We start from the raw sequence: 20497 nt of genomic DNA, 5'->3' as shown, positions 1-20497 counted from the left end.
CATCGTTCGCAGCAAGTTACCCAGTTTTCAGGAGAACAGCGTCCACGACACCACACAACCCTGCCACGGCAACCTCTGCAAGACATGCCAGATCATTGACACGGATACCACCATCACACGAGAGGACACCACCCACCAGGTACATGGTTCATACTCCTGTGACTCGGCCAACGTTGTTTACCTCATACGTTGCAGGAAAGGATGCCCCGGAGCATGGTACATTGGCGAGACCATGCAGACGCTGCGACAATGGATGAACGGACACCGCGCAACAATCGCCAAACAGGAGGGTTCCCTCCCAGTCGGGGAACACTTTAGCAGTCAAGGACATTCAGCCACCGATCTTCGGGTAAGCGTTCTCCAAAGCGGCCTTCGAGACACACGACAACGCAAAATCGTCGAGCAGAAGTTGATAGCCAAGTTCCGCACCCATGAGGACGGCCTCAACCGGGATCTTGGGTTCATGTCACGCTACACGTAACCCCACCAGCAAAAAGGGGGAAAAAATTTATATGTTTTTTAAAATTCTCTCTCTCTCTCTCTCTGCCATTTTGAGTTTCTTTCTGCCTGCCTGTGTAAAAGACACAATGTATATCGAGTGTACTGGGACGTGCTGTTCTCCGTGACTGGCCTGTTTGAATAACAACGACACCTTTTGATTGGTGTGATGCTGTCCCAACATCGTATAAGATATGCGATTTGAGAACCTTTTCATTCAATCATCTGACGAAGGAGATAATCTCCGAAAGCTTGTGATTTTAAAATAAATTTGTTGGACTATAAACTGGTGTTGTAAGATTCCTTACATTTGTCCACCCCAGTCCATCACCGGCATCTCCACATCATTATTCAATAAGGCCATCCTTATAGAAAGCGATCCAAGGAAGGTATTATGGGAAGGGGTGTGTTGAACAATGGGTTTGTTAAGTGGGTTTTCGATTTGGAAGCAATGTGTGGAAGCTAGAAGCCGTGCGCATTATGTCAAACGTCACTGTACATCAGAGATATAAACCATGTGCATTGTGCTCTACTTCCTTTTATTTAGATGTATAAAAGAGCATCATCAGCAAAGGAGGAAGATTAGAGTTCGGCGGTTAGGGAAAAGATATGACAATAGTGGACTTTTCAGTTGAAACATTTCATGTAGGAATGCAGAAAGTGTACATCTTTGTGCGTCATTGCTGATACCAGCTCCTGTCATATAGGCCTGGTATCAGCAATTTTAGATTGGGATGTTGGAATATAATACTCATAAGAACATAAGAAATAGGAGCAGGAGTAGGCCATCCGGCCCCTCGAGCCTGCTCCGCCATTCAATCAGATCATGGCTGATCTTCTACCTGAAAGCCATTTTCTTGCGCTATCCCCATATCCCTTGATGCCTTTAATATCTAGAAATCTATCGATCTCTGTTTTGAATGTACTCAATGACTGAGCCTCCACAGCCCTCTGGGGTAGAGAATTCCAAAGATTCACCACCCTCTGAGTGAAGAAATTTCTGTTCATCTCAGTCCTAAATGGCCTACCCTTTATTCTGAGACTGTGACCCCTGGTTCTAGATTCCCCAGTCAGGCGAAACACCCTGTCGTTTGTATGTTTCAATGAGATCGCCTCTCATTCTTCTAAACACTAGAGAATACAGACCTAGTCTACTCAATCTCTCCTCATACGACAATCCCGCCATCCCAGGAATCAGTCTGCTGAACCTTCGTTGCACTCCCTCCATAGCAAGTATATCCTTTCTTAGGTAAGGAGACCAAAATTGCACACAATACTCCAGGTGAGGTCTCACCAAGGCCCTAAATTCAGTTAGAGCTGTAGACCCTGAGAAAGTATGCAGTATCAGCTAGGGTGAGTTAGATAGTACTCTTATAGGCAACCTAACTTCTAGATAAAGTTTAAATAAGTTTGGGGTCATTGAGTTTGGAAAGAGACAAGACCTCAAGGCGCCCTGATTGAAGTCTTCTAAATAACGAAGGGGAATGACAAAATCGATTCAGGCAAATTCATTACCATGGCCAAGGGTTCAAATACCAGGGGACGTAATTAGGAAAATTAGGAGTAAGACGGGAAGTCAGGTGGAATTTTTTTTAATAAAAAGCCCAATGGCCTATATTTTTGAATCTATCTTATTTTAACATTGGCAGTAAAGCATTTAAAATAACCAGTTACCACTAGTGTTAATATAAGGCTGATCCAAAAATCTAGGCCAAAGGCTTGTGGAACAAGTTACCATGGAAGGTTCCTGACGCAATTTCTGAAGATAGAAAGGATTAGGGGATATGGTGATAAAGTGGATAGATGGGGTTGCAATCTATCAAAATGGCCTGGGCTTCTTGGACCAAACAGCCTTGTCCTATTCCTAAAGGTTCCTATGTTATGGTGTAGTCTGATCAGAAAAGGATCAGTAGTGGATTGTTTTTACAAATAAGTTAACCACAACCCTCTGAGGATTATATTTGCGTTTAGAATCCTATCTGATAGTTTAGTTAAATAAAACACTAACACAATTCTATTTGGTTGGTATCTGGCCTGACCTCTCAACCAACTTGGTTAAAAAACTAATGGCAAGGCAATTTACGGATTACAGATATGCACGACTGTCTTACGCAAATAACTGAAGGGTTCTTTTGTGATTGAAGGTTTCCATAATGCTAAATTCCCATGGCTTTACTGACGGGGGGCAAGAATTTTAATATATACGCCCAGAAATGACTATTGAAAATATTGGTGTTAACCCACTGAAACTCATTTAAAATAAACGTGTTAATGCCTGCGTCAGTATCAGTCAGAGGATTGTCATGAAAGCATTAATTGTTTGCCCGCTAACATCGCCAACTGTATTTTCTTGGTTATATTTACTATATTAAATATATTTCCTGCTATCCCACTACTTACTTACTTGTACTACGCATTCATTTTATAATAAGTGGGGAAAAAATGTTGAACCCCCAACTCCTTCCAATTTATATTCTATGAGCTTGGTGACATATTTATTAAGTAATTTTTGTTGGGGACCAAAGGAAAAATCAGTTGAAATTGTAACATGACTTCGCTATTGTGAAATTATTCATTCTTCTGATCATGTGGTTACTACCAGGGACCAATGAGCAACTACGGTTTGTTGGTCACATTGTTGTCAAGGACCAATTACAGCACTCAAAAAAAGTGAGCAGCAGTTACTATAGAAACAGTCACGTGGCTACCAGGGACCAATGAAACATGCCTAATTTTTAAGACTCTAAATAGGAAGAAAATATTGATTCCCCCTCCTCAGAATTTATATTTGCCAGGAATTTGCCCGGACTTTCTGCGGATGTCCGCTGAAGGTACAGTGACAGAGCAGGAGAGGTCCCAAGGAAATTCCCGGCGAATCTATTCGTGATCATGGTGATACATTTTTGGAGGGAAATTTTCTTTTGCGGCTGGAAAAAAATCAGTTGAAACTGCTCCATGACATCACTGCCATTGTGATGTCATTAATGGTTACTAGGGACTACTGACCACTGACATCATAACATATACAATTACCTAGAAATTGCACCATGGAAACAGGACTAACCAGTCCAAACTTGGTATTTATCCTCTGTATGAGCTGTAGTCCTAATCCCATGTTCTCACCCTGTTCCCATATCCCTTTATCCCCCTTTCCAACCTATTCTTACATATTGTCACAGTCTCTGCTTCAATTACTAACCCTAGTATATTCCACAGCATCACAATCCTCTGTGTGTAAAAAAAGCTAGTCCTGCTCTGTCCTAAATTTAATCTTACATCTATGTCCCCTCAATCACAGGAAACAGTTTGTTCCTATCGACCTTGTCTTATCCCTTTTGTAATTTTAAACGTATCTTATCAAATCACCCCATAATCTTCTCTGTTCCAAGAAAAATAGCCCCAATTTTTCAAGTCTTTCTTTATATTTTTATTATCTCATACCAGGCAGCTTCTTAGTAAATCTGCGCTTAACCTTCTCTATTCACATAACATCCCTCCTGTAGTGTGGCGCCCAAAACTACACACAGTATTTCAATTGCAGTCTTACTAAGTTTTTATATAGATTCACCATTACATCTTGACTATTATATTATATACCTCTTGCCATAAATTCCATGAGCTTTTTATGGCCTTATCCACTTTAAATGCAGATCTTAATGTTTTGTGAACCTGAACCACAAATCCTACTGCTCTTCCTACCCCATTTAGAGTATAAGATTTTTCAGACATATTTGGCCCCGATATTAACTGGGTGCCCAAATCAGCAGGGCCCCATTAACATATTGTAGGGCCACCTCCGGCCCGGCAACTGGCCAAATGGACAGTCTAGCCGGTGGGTGGGAGGGAACACCAGCGGCAGGAGGCCACAGCTGGGGACCCTTGGGGATAGTCCCTGACACTGGGAAGGGTGCATTGGTCCAGGCAGCAATCAGGAGGGCTGGGGGGAGGCGGGGATTGGGCGGGCTTGGGGAGGCCGGGGATATGTGTGGGTTTGGGGAGGCCGGAGATATGTGTGGGCTTGGGGAGGCCGGAGATATGTGTGGGCTTGGGGAGGCCGGGGATATGTGTGGGCTTGGGGAGGCCGGGGATATGTGTGGGTTTGGGGAGGCCGGAGATATGTGCGGGCTTGGGGAGGCCGGAGATATGTGCAGGCTTGGGGAGGCCGGAGATATGTGTGGGTTTGGGGAGGCCGGGGATATGTGTGGGTTTGGGGAGGCCGGAGATATGTGCGGGCTTGGGGAGGCCGGGGATATGTGTGGGCTTGGGGAGGCCGGAGATATGTGCGGGCTTGGGGAGGCTGGAGATATGTGTGGGTTTGGGGAGGCTGGGGATATGTGTGGGCTTGGGGAGGCCGGAGATATGTGCGGTTTTGGGGAGGCCGGAGATATGTGTGGGTTTGGGGAGGCCGGAGATATGTGCGGGTTTGGGGAGGCCGGAGATATGTGCGGGCTTGGGGAGGCCGGAGATATGTGTGGGTTTGGGGAGGCCGGAGATATGTGTGGGTTTGGGGAGGCCGGAGATATGTGTGGGTTTGGGGAGGCCGGAGATATGTGCGGGCTTGGGGAGGCCGGAGATATGTGTGGGTTTGGGGAGGCCGGAGATATGTGCGGGCTTGGGGAGGCCGGAGATATGTGTGGGTTTGGGGAAGCCGGAGATATGTGTGGGTTTGGGGAGGCCGGAGATATGTGCGAGCTTGGGGAGGCCGGGGATATGTGCGAGCTTGGGGAGGCCGGGGATATGTGTGGGTTTGGGGAGGCCGGAGATATGTGTGGGTTTGGGGAGGCCGGGGATATGTGCGAGCTTGGGGAGGCCGGGGATATGTGCGAGCTTGGGGAGGCCGGGGATATGTGCGGGCTTGGGGAGGCCGGGGATATGTGCGAGCTTGGGGAGGCCGGAGATATGTGTGGGCTTGGGTGAGGTCAGCGGCTTCCTTGAGAAGCCGGGGGGGAACTCCTGCTCCTCCTGTCCCACAAGGACTGATAAAAGAGCCACTTACCTTGGGAGCCGGCAGCTCCCACCTCGGATCAGCTGCCGGGAATCCCCCTCAGTTACTATTAAATTTAAGTCGCGGTGCCGATGCTGCCATTAATTAGGCCCACGCCTGCCTTTTGCGGCAGCCTCGTCCATGGCCGGATTCTTGCACTTTAAAACGTAAAGAGGCGGGAATGGGGTTGGGTCGGGGTCGGGTTGCTTGATCCTGATATTTTAATCCCCCCCGCCCCGTCCCTTTCCCACCGTCAGGGGGATTATAAATCGAGGCCATTGTTGTCATGGAACAATCACATCAATCAAAAAAAGAGTAGCTGGTACCACAAAAACAGTTGGTTATCGTGAACCAAAACAGAAACCTGTAGAATCCAGGTTCCCCAATTGGCACTGAGCCAGAATTCTGTTAATCATTACATTATATGCACACAGACGTATAATAGTCACTAAGACCTTCACATCCATAAGTAAACAACGAGCCAATCGAGAGTGATAGACAGGTTTAAAATTACAAAGGGATAACATAGGGTACGTAGAAACAGACTTTTTACTGTGATTGAGGGGACATATAGGCCCAATATTTAAAGCCTCCTTCCAATTAACATTTATACTTCTTATACATTTATCTCCTTTTCACTTCCTCTCTACCTTTTACCTACCCATTCTACAATCCCATTTCCTGCACCCTGTGAAAAATAAATTTTCTAGACTCTTCCATTTAACTCACTTCATCATCAGGCGAGTGATTTATAAATTTTCGTTGGCAAATTCTTCTGGTCGCTTTGTCATTGGGTCGGTAATTAAGTTGTCGAAGGTGCTCATGTGGGATCTTTATTTTCCCACTGATAACAGTGAGAGCACAGATTCACTTGTAATAGATATGTCAGTGAGAGTATCTCTGGAGATGTGTTGTAAATATTAGAGCAGAGACAGACAAAAGAAAACACATGCTTTAGAAAAATCACCCAAACTTCCTGGTCTCAATCGCTACCCACTGACTCCTGCCTCAAAGTATACATGTCAATGTAGGATGAGAACAGGATCAGGCCTACCTGTGACCTGTCCTATGAGCAAATAGTTAACTGGTACTTACTGTGCAGGATTACAGAATGGCCAAATCGGCAAGGTACTGGAGGGTAGTTGTTGCCCATGGAATTATAGACCCATATGAGTCAGTGCCTTTAAGTGAAGAGGGGAGGAAGGGGGGGGGGGGAAAGAGGAGAGGAAGGAACTGCTAAATTCAACTGTTCACGTGTACCTCCATATTGTCTTTGTTTTCCCTAGCCAATTTTCTCCAACTACTTCCCTTGCCCTCTTTGTTGGGTACAACTCCAGGGGTGCTGGTCATTCAAGCCTGTCATTCAGATGTGAGTTGGATGACAAGTGTGTGAAGACCATTCACCACAGCCATGTTTTACGGCCTACTCACTACATGTTCGCACATGGGTATATGAGCAATCAGGAGCACCTCTCCAATTCTCCCCTCCCTAACCGACATTGATGCCAACACCAATTGTGCCTCCCCTGACTCTGCCATTCCTAAAATCAGTAAATTCAGCATGAACTGGAGATCAAACCCGGGAGCTCTGTGGTTGCAGTGGCTCAGCTCACGCGTTCAGCCATCAGAAGGGAGACCCCTCAATTTTGTTTTCTCATCAGCAGTGTAATTGTGCAGAACATGATGCTCGCAGATGTTGGTCAGAGCAAGAATCTTTGTTGCAAGATACAAAGGAAATACAATTCGAAGGTTAACGTAGCACAGTCACACGTCAAAACCACTTAAACCACTGCTGATGCACACTGTCACAGAACACAGCATTGGAATCTGTCTTATAAAACACCTTTGCTAGCAGATACAATAAACCCCACCTAGAACGGATCTGTTAAGTCTATACCCTTTTTGAAGTTACATTTTCAAAAGCCACAAAATCTTAGCTATGCTTGTTATACTCCAGGTCTCAGCATTGCAAATGTTCATCTCCTGTCTGCAGCCTGAACACTGTAAGCCTCTATAATGAACCTTGATGTCTTGCTGTTGTAAATGTGGAACGGTAGTTTTAATTCCACACTACCTTTTATATAGACTTCTCTCAATTACCTAGTCTGATCAGTGTATTGATCAAACATGGTAGAAGCTCCATTATACATTTAACAGGAAACAACATTGGACGGTACACATTTCAATCTATAAACCTGCAGGGACCATTGGGTTTTAGCTTAAAGGATTACTCTAGAGAAAGCTCACAAAGCATTCTATTGGTGAGCTGTCCCCTGATATTTGGCAGCTTCTTAAAATAAAAAGTAAACATAAAATATCTCTAGATAACTTTCTTTTTTCAAAAACAATCCCTCCTTGCTGCTTTCACAATTTTTCCACGCTCAATTAAAGAGATGCACAGTATCCACAATGAATACAAGAGACATGGTTGAAGTGTTTGCAAGTGGCTTCAGCCAAAAGTGCTGAGCAGGTGATCCTACTTGGCCTCCTCCCAAGGTTCCTACCCTCATAGACAGCAATGCCCAGCCAATTCAGTTCACTTCGCGTGACAATGACAAGCAGCTGAGAGCACTGGACAGAGCAAAGGATGTGGGCCCTGACAACGTACTGGCTGTGGTGCTGAAGACCTGTGCAGCAGAACTAGCTGCTTCTGTAGCCAAAGCTGTTCCAGTGCAGCTACGACACTGGCATCAACCCAGCAATATGGAAGATTGCCCAGGTATGTCCTAGCCACAAAAACACAGGATAAATCTACTCAACCAATTACCAGCCTATCAGCCTCCTTCCAATCATCAGTAAAATGAGGGTAGGAGTCACCAACAACAACAACTTGCATTTATATAGCGCCTTTAACCTAATAAAACGACTCAAGGCACTTCACAGGAGCGTTATCAAACAAAATTTAACACCGAGCCACATAAGGAGATATTAGGACAGGTGACTAAAAGTTTGTTGAAGAGGTAGGTTTTAAGGAGCGTCTTAAAGGAGCAGAGAGAGGCGGAGAGGTTTATGGAGGGAATTCCGGAGCTCAGGGCCTAGACAGCTGAAGGCATGGCCGCCAATGTTGGAGCTATTAAAATCGGTGAGCCGCAAGAGGCAAGAATTGGAGGAGAGCAGAGATCTCGGAGGGTTGTAGGTCTGGAGGAGGTTACAGAGAGAGAGAGGCTATGGAGGGATTTGCTAACAAGGATAAGATTTTTTGCCGGACTGAGAGTTGGTGAGTAGGTGTTGCTTGATAGCACTGTTGCCGGACCGGGAGGTAATGTAGGTCAGCGAGCACCGCGGTGGGTGATGGGAGAACCGACCTTGGTGTGAGTTAGGATAAGGGCAGCAGAGTTCTGGATGAGCTCAAGATTACGGAGGGTGCAAAGTGGGAGGCTGGCCAGGAGAGTATTGGAATAGTCATTAGTCATAGCCACGTTTTGGCTAGGATTGACATCCTCCTGTGTGATTCGTGACAGTTCTTACATAAGAATCGACATATTTATCTCAGCTCATTTCATGTCCTGTCTTTTTGCAGCAAGTACTTACTAAATATAAAGTGGCTATGATGTCGATGGGTTCTGCCAGTATATTCCATTGATTCTTAATGAACGTTGGAAACACCACATGCTTTGGTTCATCAGTTCTTTCCCTACTTAGGAAGCCCAGGTTTCTTTTGCTTGGGGCAGACAGAGGAAGGGTTGCACAATTGATAGGTTTTTGTCAGGTAAGGGTATTAAGGGTTATGGAACGAAGGTGGGTAAATGGAGTTAAGATACAGATCACCCATGATCTAATTGAAATGCAGAACAGGCTCAAGGGCCTGAATGGCCTACTCCTGTTGTTCCTACAAGTTGGAAACCCTACAAGTAAACTGTGACTGTTTTTGTCCAAAGAGCAATAGCTGCTTTCTCCACATCGGTGAATGTAGAAATCACTACCATTCAACTGATAAATGTATAGCTTGCTAATAAACTCTGGGGGTAAAATCACTCCCGCCAATAACTGTACTGAGAAGCTGACGCGAATACAAGAAAGGGAATTCACTGTCATTTTCAGCAAAATTATTGACGGGAAGAATTTCACCTCCTTTGTGCTTTAATCTATAAACTTCAGATCAGAATAGCAATTTGCAAGACCCTTGTACCAGAAACCATGGAATTATTCATTGAACAACTCAATTGAACCAAAAAACACCCAATCGAAAACACTTTCAAGTGCATAATTCTGCTGAAGTAATTTGAGTTGAACATCAGTCATTAGGCGAAACTATGAGTGGATTGACTGTATTCCATGTATTAAGTATTGCAAACCACATAATTGAAGGACACTTTATGCTTGAATTATGCTTTTATACTCAAGTGTTAAGCTTGACTCTATATGGGAGTGAATGGGAAGTGCTCCAGTACTCTGCCTTGATAGGAGTTATTATTACAGCAGGAATGAGTTCTCTAGAACCGACTGCAGATTATGTGCCGATACTAAGTGTATGTTTTAAACTCTCCAACTTTCCGTGCCATTTCAAGTAACTTCTTCTGCTAATAGCAAACACATGGTAAACTCACAAGTCATAATCCTGGATGATCTGACCCACTGCCCAAATGGCAGCAAGGTACTCATTTGATTCCACGGGGTTGATGTAATGCAGAGAGCTGGCATCGCGAGGGCTTCCATTGGATGCTGTGAAGTCAATCCCGACCTGAGTATAAAACACAACATCATATAAACATCATCATTAGGAAAAAGTGAAGTCCAATTGAGCATGTTTCAAGTCGATTGGTTCCACCGAGGTGACCTGTATCAATTACAAGGGTGGTAAATGCTGGAGAATGGAAGCATTTCCTCATGGTGACATTCAATCTCACCACACCTCTCATATCAACTCAAAATATATACACTCGTGTACTGGTTAAGAAAGGTGTGTCTGGGCAGATATCTGTTTTTAAATTTCAAAATATACTTCATTTGATAGAATTTAAAGATACACACAGTTCAATGTAAATATCACAATTCCAAACCAGTACAATTCAAACCAAAACACTACAGATCGTACACAAAGCCATCTCATTATTACAATTCAAACATAGTATTTATGACTCATGGTGTACAATACAAGGTGGGGGGGCCTTACATGGTGGCCTTTCCCCATAGAGCCTTTGCGTAGGTCGCCCCTCGCCTCCGTGTGTCCCGCAGTACGTACTCCTGGACCTTGGAGTGTGCCAGTCGGCAATACTCGGTCATGGACAGCTCCTTCAGCTGGAAGACCAGCAGGTTTCAGGCTGACCATAGGGCCTCCTTCACTGAGTTGATGGTCTTCCAGCTGCAGGTGATATCTGTCTCGGTGTGCGTCCCAGGGAACAGCCCGTAGAGCACAGCGTCCTGTGTTACTGAACTGTTTGGGATGAACTGGGACAGATACCAACGCATCTCTCTCCACACCCTCTGTGCAAAGGGACAGCCCATCAGGAGGTAGACAACGGTCACCTCCCCGCCAGCCTCGAGGGCAGCTCGCAGTGGTGCTGAGTTTCCGTGTGTGTTGGAAGGACCGCACTGGGAAGGCCTTTCTCACCACCATCCAGGCTGCATCCTGGTGCATGTTGGTTAGTTCAGATGACGAGACGTTCTGCCAAATGGCATCGACCGTCTGGTCAGGGAAGAAACCGATCGAGTCCACCCTCTCCGTTCCTTGCAGGACTCTGAGAACGTTTCGTGTCAACCACTGTCTGATGGCCTTGTGGCCAGACCCAGCCTTCTCAGTGTGTTGATCAGGTAGAAACTCAGCATGTAGTGACACTTGGTATTTGTGTACTGGGGTTCTACACATATCCTGAGGCAGCCACACACAAAGGTGGCCCTCAGGATCAGAGTGGCATTGGGGGTGCTCTTTCCCCCTTTGTCTGGGGTCTTGTACATGGTGGCCCTGTGGACACGTTCTACCTTGGACCTCCAGACAAGTGGAAGATAGCTCGGGTGACTGTGACGGTGGAGTTGTGGGGAATGGGCCATGTAGAGCAACACCGTGAGGACATCACACTTTATCACCAGGTTCATGCTGGTTATGGAGAGGGATCACCACACCCACATACCAAGCTTCTGGCGATCCACTCCTCCCAGTTCTTTGTGCAGGCCAGGGGCCCCCCGAACCAGATCCCCAGCACTTTCAGGTAGTTAGATCTGACAGTGAAGGGAACAAAGGATCAGGTCTCCCACCTGCCAAAGAACATGGCCTTGCTCTTATTCAGTTCACTTTGGCCCCCGAGGCCAGCTCGAAAGGGTCTCAGGCACCCATCAGTGTGTGAACCGACTGCTGATCGGAGCAGAAGACGGTGATGTCATCCACGTTCAGGGAGGCCTTAACCTGAGAGCCTTCTCTGCCTGGGATCGTCACCACCCCCCCAACTCCCCGATACCTGCGTCCTTCTTGATGGATGCAGCAAATGGCTCGATACAACATACGAGCAAGAGAGAGGACAGTCCTGCCTGACTCTAGACCTGGTCGGAAAGCTCTCCGATTCTAACCCGTTGATTAGGACTGTGCTATGGATGTCCACGTAGGGCAATTGGATCCAATCGTGGATTCCCTCCCCAAACCCCATTTTGGAGAGCACGTCCATCATGTACGTGTGGGACATTCTGTCGAAGGCCTTCTCCTGGTCCAGGCTGATGAGGCAGGTGTTCACCCCCCTGTCCTGCATGTAGATGATCATATCCCTGAGCAGTGCGAGGCTATCAGAGATCTTCCTGCCGGGTACAGTACAGGTCTGATCCAGGTGGATCACCAGCTCCAGAACAGACTTGGTCCTGTTGGCGAAGACCTTAGACAGAATCTCGTAGTTGACATTTAGCAAGGAAATGGGTCGCCAATTTCTGATTTCTTCCCTCTCCCCCCTCCGCTTGTAGATGAGGGTGATGATGCCTTTCCTCATGGACTCTGACATGCTGCCTGCCAGTAGCATACCCCTGTACACTTCCAGTAGGTCTGGGGCTATCCAGTCCCACAGAGCCGAGTACAACTCAACCGGTAAGTCGTTGCTTCCGGGAGTTTTACTCTTCTCGAAGAATCGGACAGCCTTTGTCAGCTCGTCCAAGGTCAGTGGCTGATCCATCCTCTCCCACTCACTGTCCTCTAGGAACTCTAGGATACAGGACAGGAAGGCCGAGCTGTCTGTGGGTTTTGTGTCATACAGCCCGGCATAAAAGGATTTGCTGATCCTCAGTATGTCGGCCTGCGAAGACGTCACCAAGCTGTCTTCCTGTTTCATACACAGAATAATCACTACCCTAGGCCTCAAATAATGCAGGTTGACACCGTATCATAAAGTTATTCTGCCCTTTCTGCCTTGTGCTGGGGTGTGATTCCACTAGGTACCAGCCAACCTCTTCTACCTCTCTCAAATGCCTACTTCACATTTGTGGGTCTAAGTACTGAGTATCAGCAGGTTATTCACTCGTTGAGCCTGGTCTTGTTCTCATTGAATGTCCACATCCAAGCACTTTCCACGAATAATTATCAGGAACAGGAATTCTCCCCTCCTCCCCACGTCTCTCTAGTTCATGGTCACCGAGGCCAATCATAGTAACCCCGGCTAAGATCAGCTATTCAGCACAGAAGTCCCTGCAACGTCTCCAGCCTCTTTCGGATGTGACGTTAAACCAGGGCCCCATCTGCCCTCTCAGGTGGATGTAAAAGATCCCACAGCACTATTTTGAAGAAGAGCAGGGGAGTCCTGGCCAATTTTTTATCCTTCAAGCAACATCATTGAAACAGATTATCTGGTCATTATCTCAGTGCTGTTTGTGGGACCTTGTTGTGCGCAAACTGGCTGCTGCATTTCCTATATTACATCAATGACTACACTTCAAAAGTACTTAATTGGCTGTAAAGCGCTTTGGGATGTCCTGAGGTTATGAAAGGTGCGATATAAATGCAAGTCTTTCTTTCTCTTAATTGTTCTGGGTATGAACTCATCCAATGTTTCCTATCAATTAGACTTCTTAGCCTTAAAGGGGCACATACACCTACATTTTAGCAGCAAAATACCACATTGTGTTCAACATGCTATAAGGTTTCTGTCCTTACAAAACAGCACTTTCTAACATTCTGGAGAGTTACTTTATATAAAAATAGTACATCTGATGCACAGTTTCTGCCTGTCATGCTTCAAAAAACATCACCTAGTTTTTAATTATCAGGAACAGCCCCTGTATGAAACCCGTGTTTACTTAACAACAATTAGACTTTGTAACCTTAAAAGGGACACACACCTACACTTTTCTTCACACTATAATGGCCTAGAAATTGGATCACGCGGCACCCATTTTTCAGGTGGTGAAGGATCCAATATGGCGTGTAATGTGCATGTGCTCTTTCCGTGCTGGGTATGCACTGCACGCCATTTTGGTTAGGACACCAATAGTCATTCAGGGTCCCCGCCTGAAACAGGCATCAGGCCCACTGTCAAACACAAGCAGGAGCCTAATGCCTGTTTCAGGTCCCTTTCCGATATTGGTTCTCAGTTAAACAGCAGCCAAATCAACGGTCTTTAAAGGGATGGGTGGATGCCACCAAAAAGGTAAGTAAAAGGTACCTGAATGTGGAGCCACGAGAAGCAGGAATGCTCCACATTAGAACTTCGGTCTGCTATCGGTCATCGGGCGTACCCCAAAACCCTGGACTCAAGGTAGGTCTGATGCCCGAGTCACCGCCGGCCAATCTTTGTCTTCTTCATGACCAGTGTGTTGCCTCTTGGGACTCGACTGCCATCGCCAACACGCTGGTCGCATCCTGATGAGGCAAGAGAACCAATTTCGCATGGTCCTCTAGCTCATCAGTTTTGGCACGTACGGTTCATAGCTACCACATGAAATGCCTGCCATGGAAACATAGAAATGATACAGCACAGAAGAAGGAGGCCATTCAGCCCATCATGCTTGTGCCAGCTCTTTGAAAGAGCTATCCCAATTAGTCTCACTCCCCTGCTCTTTTCCCATAGCCCTGCAAATGTTTCCACTTCAAGTAATAACCAGTTTCCTTTTGAAAGTTACTATTGAATCTGCTTCCACCACCCATTCAGGCAGTGCAATCCAGATCATAACAACTCACTGCATACATTATTTTTTCTCATGTCGCCTCTGATTCTTTTGCCAATTACCTTAAGTCTGTGTCCTCTGGTTACTAACCCTTCTGCCACTGGAAACAGTTTCTCCTTGTTTACTCTTTCAAAACTCTTCATGATTTTGAACATCTCTATCAAATCTCCTCTTAACCTTCTCCACTCTAAGGAGAACAACCCCAGATTCTCTAATCTCTCCACGCAACTGAAGTCTTTCATCCCTGGCACCATTCTAGTAAATCTACTCTGCACCCTCTCCAAGACCTTGAGATCCTTCCTACAGTGTGGTGCCAAGAATGGGACACAATACTCCAGCTGGGGCCTATCCAATGTTTTATAAAGGTTCAGCATAACTTCCTTGCTTTTCTACTCTATGCCTTTATTTATAAAGCAAAGGATCCCGTATGCCTTTTTAACAGCCTTCTCAACTTGTCCTACCACCAAAGACTTGTGTACGTACACCGCCACACCTCTCTGTTCCTGCACCCCCTTTAAAATTGTACCATTTAGTTTATATTGCCTTTCCTCATTCTTCCTACCAAAATGAATCACTTCACACTTCTATGCATTAAATTTCATCTGTCATATGTCTGCCCATTTCACCAGTCTGTCTGTACCCTCCTGACATCTGTTACCATCCTCCTCACCGTTTACTACATTTCCGAGTTTCGTGTCATCTGCAAACTTTGAAATTATGCCCTGTATACCCATGTCCAAGTCATTAATAAATATCAAAAATATGCAGTTTTTATGTAATGTTACTAGCAAATGTCTAGGCCAGTATTCCTGACCTTATAAAATTGCATAATGTCTGACTTACTGTGGACAACACCACAGGCAACTTGCTAGTAACATTACAAAAAAAACAGCACGATGCATTTCCTGTTCACTTGATCAATCTTCAGGTGCCACACTTTCTAATTAACTCAAATTTCACATTTATAAAACAACAAACCAGAAAGTAAAATTTACTGGCAAAGGCAACCTTCAGAATACAAGAAATGGATAAAAAAAATTCTCAATAAAGATGCATACTCTAACTCAAAGTTTCCTGTGCCATATTGTAAATTCCTGGAAAATGTTTCTTAGGAGAGACCTATTCCTACTTCGTGAGCTTCAAACACAAGTTGGAGTACCTGGCTAAAGGTTGAGCTGTTGGGTTGGGCTTTACTGAGTATTTTTTCTGTAAACGGCTTGGTCCCTCCTGGTGGGCTATTGTCCATGTCAATCATGGGCAGCCCCTCCCCATCTCATTCTGATCCAGAATAAGGGTGAAGGTTCCTTCTGTTCAGAATCTAATAAACATTCACAGAGCACGCCAGGATTTCTTGTTTGCGAGACCCATACTTTGCAATCCAGAGCAAAAAGTCCAGAAGTACAAAAGCCTCAAAACATCATCAAATGTGAACTTTTGGATTTATGAGGTAAATTATTTGAATAGCTATATACAAGTGGTTGGTTGATTATGCTATTTATGTTTGTTAAAGATTTATTTACTGTTTCAGGGCAAACGCACAAAATCGCAAGATCTTTTTAGGGTGAAAAGTGCAAGTCTCTGCAGTCTTTCCTCATAACTTAAACTCCTGGCTCTTCTCTGCACTGCTTCCAGTGCTTGAATGTCTCCCTTGTGTCTTGGCGACCAGAAATGGACACAATACTCAAGCTGTGGTCTGAGCAGTGCACTGTACCATTTGGTCATAACTTCCTCGGACTTATATTCAACTGTTTCGGCTGTGTGGTTCAACATTCTATTGCCTTTGTTGATTGTTGCTCTGCATTGAGTCTAAGACGACACCTGGGTCTCTTTCCATTTCATCTTTAGCTATTTCGACACCATTCACTGAGTACACGTGTTGCTTATTTTTCCATCCTACGCACAGTACTTTATGCTTGTCTGTGTAAAATTTTATTCTGCTGTAGATCTGCCAAAAACTTACTTTGTACAACTCACTATGCATTTTCTGAGCCAATTCGTTCGATTCCACTGCCCCTCCCAGTTCGGTCCAGCAAATTTGACCATTTTCTATTGAATTTCTGAGTCCGGGTCATTCATGAATATGAAAAACAGTAGTGATTCCAACATCAAGCCTTGTGACCCTCCCATTCAGTACTGCCATTTGCTATGAGAGAACTCCTCTAATGAGTACTCATTGCTTTCTACCTTACAGGCAATTTCTCATCAATTCCCAAGTTTACCCTAAATTCCCACAGCTTTGAGTTTGACTAATAGCTGTTCGTGAGGGACTATTAAATACCTTTTGGAAGTTTAGATGCGTTTGACTTCCTCATAATGGTTGTCACTCCCCCAGTCCCCAGTCAATCTCCTTACCTTACCTCAAGAACGCTACTTTGGTTTGTTTTTCACTCCAACTATTTCTGTGTTAGCCATACCTATAATAATGTTTTCTAGTCAATTTTATGATTGACAGCAAGACTGGCCATTACCAGAGTGTGCCAGCATTTTAAAGTATAACAGGTTTCAAGGTGCATTCGTTATATTTTGAAATGTATTCTGAATGGATACTGCATCTTGTGTGAATACCTTAAACAACAGTTGTTCATAACTGTAGTATTTATTTATCAACCTACAGTGGATAAGGAAAAGGCTATTTAATTTATTTCCCAGGAACTAGATGCATTTACTTTACTGCCTCTGGGAGATCGTTTACAATCTTCTTTCTCAATTCACTGGCGATGTGCACCCCTCCCTCTTGCCACAGTGCAACCCCTGCCTACGGGAGATCTGCTAGTATGTATAAAAATCTTGAAATGCGTCTTGTCACATTCACGTGTCAGGGTCATGCATCACGTACTTGTTTCACAGTTAATAGAGAAAGAGCGTCAATCAAATTAATTTGCTGGCGGTTTCTGCTGACCGTGAGGAGCAGCTGGGATTTTACCAGCCGCCACTCTAAAGAAAAAACAATGACCTTCTAATTGACCTCAGCATCTTTCTCAGAGCAATTAGCCTGTAATTGACCTCGGGATGTGTTTGTACAACAATTAGATCTTATGGTTTTAAAGAGCCATGCCACTTACACACAGGCCCACCTCAGCAGCAGAATACAACACTGTGCGTTATGTGGTCCTTATAAATCACTGCATCCTCCAATTTATTGTGAAACAACACCACAGGAGATCCGATAATACTTTAAAACCCTACAGAAGAGAAACCTTCAGATGAATTCCAATGAGTTCCAATGAATCATAGTTCACTGAAATCAGTTTCTAAAAGGATTGCGGAGGTCTAGATTCCTTAAGGCTCAAAACATTTCTTTGCCAGCTGAACTGATCTCTTCGAATTGAACCATTGTAGGTGGCACAGCAGTACTGGCACAAATTGCTAAACGCTCCTGCCAGGCGATAGAAGACACATGGGTGGGGGAGGGGGGAATTTTAACCTAATCCGCCTGATTGAAATCAATGGAGAGCAATATCGGACAGGGTTTAAATCCAGCGATCCACCTGATCCCATGCGTTTCCCGCCAGGTGAGTTAGGTTAAAATTGTCCCCATTGATCCAATCCTCACTCCCGATCGGAGAGGTGGATTTGTAGAATAGAGGCTGTGACTTTTCCTTGACAGGGGAGGGGAGAGGAAGGAGGGGAAAATTGGAAGGGAAGCATCATCTGGGATGGGACCTTCTGACATACCCATATAATGCAGAGGGATCTGGAGGCCAATAATAACAAAGAAAAATACATTAAAAGTTTTCTTTTAAAAAGAGACTTTTAAAAAAAAAACTATTTGAACATTATAAAAACTGCTTCTGCAGTAATCAAAGGGGAGAACTTAGAATTATTTCCATCTTTCTTCATATCGAGTTTCTAACCAGCAGTGAAATTGCAGAACATTCCAGTAAAATCTACACTACATCTCGCCTTTCCCGGAAAAAGCAATTCAAATTTAGGACTTCAAGCAAATTTAACCGAGAACTAATCGGATTAGAGATTAGTTGGTTCTCAGTCTGTGTAGGATCTGGACTCAGGAACCTGCTTATGCCCCTTGCAGCTGTGACTGTCACAGAACAGCTGGAGTGGTAATGCTGAGGAGGGGAGAAAGAGAACCTCAGATAGGAGAAAGATTAGACGATGGTCGTAACGTAGAATCATAGAATTTACATCACAGATGAAGGCCATTCGGCCCATCAGTGCTCTGTTAGGTCCTCAACTGGAGCAATCTATTCAAATCCCATTCCTTTTATAGTCTTCCATTTTCAAAATACTTTTCAAATTTCCCTTTAAGTAACATTCTAATCTGCCTCAATAGCCACTTGTGGTAAAGCATTCCCTGCTGTATTAAGCCTCTGAGTGAAAACATTTCTTCTAACGTCCCCCTTCATTTTTCTAAAAATAATCCTGAGTAGCAATACAGCCCTACAAACCACCCAGAAACCTGCATTCCTCCACCTCTGGCCTCTTGCCCATTCCCCACTTCCTTCACCACACCATTGGTGGCCGCGCCTTCAGCCATCTAGGCCCTGAGCTCTGGAATTCCCTCCCTAAACCTTTCCGCCTCTCTCTCCTCCTTTTAAGATGCTCCTTAAAATCTATCTCTCTGATCAAGTCTTTGGTCACCTGTCCTAATATCTAGTTTTTTTGGCTTGGTGTCAGTTTTTGTCTGATTACGCTCCTGCGAAGCGCCTTGGGACATTTTACCATGTTAAAGGCACCATATAAATACAAGTTGTTGTTGTTGTTGCTAAAGAGGAAATCTGCACATGCAAATTTTCAGGTTCCTTTGTGTTGTGGAAATGGCTTTATTATTGCTTTTATTAGAAGTAACCCCGTATGAATATAAAAAAAGCCAAGATGATTCCTGAAGTATTATTGTGGTAATATACAGCAAACATCCGTTGTCAAGGCAATGAGTCTCGGATGAAAGAATCAAAGCTCAACTCGCTCTGGATTCAGTGAAACTAAAATAACAGAAGTTCTAAACACAACCTCTGTACAAACACACATGGAGGCCTAAGTATAAGGTGGTGGTTTTTGTAATAAAGAATAAAACTTACTGCAGGACAGCTGGGGCTACTTGTATTGACTCATTAGTTAACAAGACTGGCTTTGATTCAGAGATATGGATCTCCTACATCTCAGACTGAATATTTTTAGTGCCCAGTGGAGTCAAAATATAAATAATAGAGATAAGGGAAGCATTTCAGCTTTGAAGCTGTTTCAATCGAATTGGCCAAGACCAAACTGCTCTATCTCTGGTGTTAACCTTGCACTAATTAAATGGCCACCAAAAAACATTAGAGCCTGGGGTTTGTGTTCCCAAAAAAAAGTTGGCACCTTACATGCCCATGACGAGGGCACCCCTACCTCCCCATTCCCTAGAGACGGGATTTGCCCGCTGCCTATTTTGAAAAGGCTTACAGGCACAGGAAAAGCTTGTTGAGAAAGCTTGGCTTGGGATCTCAAAATCCAGTCACATAGCAGCTCTTAATAGGCCTGCAGCCTGCCACAGGAAGGGAGAGGCCAACCGTGGCATAAAAACTGCCTCATTGTTCATAATGGGTAAAGTGGAGGCAGGCGGGAGGCACTGCTTCTTTTGAGGTTGGAGGTTTTGCTGCAGGAGGTGCAGCAAAGAAGGGCGGCCTTATTTGGGGCAGAAGGCCACCCTCCAGTAAATGCACAAGGGCCCGCTAAATGTAGGAAAGTTGCCAACAAGAGTCACCCATCTCTCTTGTACCTGGCTGCAAATGAGGAAGAAATATGCTGAGATTAGGAGCAAGGCTAAAGTGAGTGTGCACACATTTGCACACATTTCTTGAGAGCCCCAACAAATATGGCCTAAACGTAAACAAGGAATTCCCATATCTACTGAAATGTACCATTTGAAGCATTGTGCACAACCACAACTATTCACACACACTTTCATTAAGCCTAAGCTGTGTGACACGTGTTTCTTGAAGGTGA

The 20497-nt window shown here is 44.7% G+C and overlaps 1 protein-coding gene across 2 annotated transcripts in view; it reads right to left on the bottom strand.

Moving 5' to 3' along the window:
* The window catches only part of cpne2 (copine II), a 202152-nt gene that overhangs the window by 85496 nt on the left and 96159 nt on the right, over nt 1-20497 (bottom strand). For both annotated transcript variants that reach the window (XM_067997780.1, XM_067997781.1), the window contains one exon: nt 10030-10163. In XM_067997780.1, the coding sequence (XP_067853881.1) occupies nt 10030-10163 (134 nt within the window). The remainder of the gene's footprint in view (nt 1-10029; nt 10164-20497) is intronic.

Source organism: Heptranchias perlo, chromosome 16, assembly GCF_035084215.1.
Source record: "Heptranchias perlo isolate sHepPer1 chromosome 16, sHepPer1.hap1, whole genome shotgun sequence".
Lineage (NCBI taxonomy): Eukaryota > Metazoa > Chordata > Chondrichthyes > Hexanchiformes > Hexanchidae > Heptranchias > Heptranchias perlo.
Note: the sequence above shows the minus strand (reverse complement) of the source record. Positions and strands in the feature narration are given on the sequence as shown.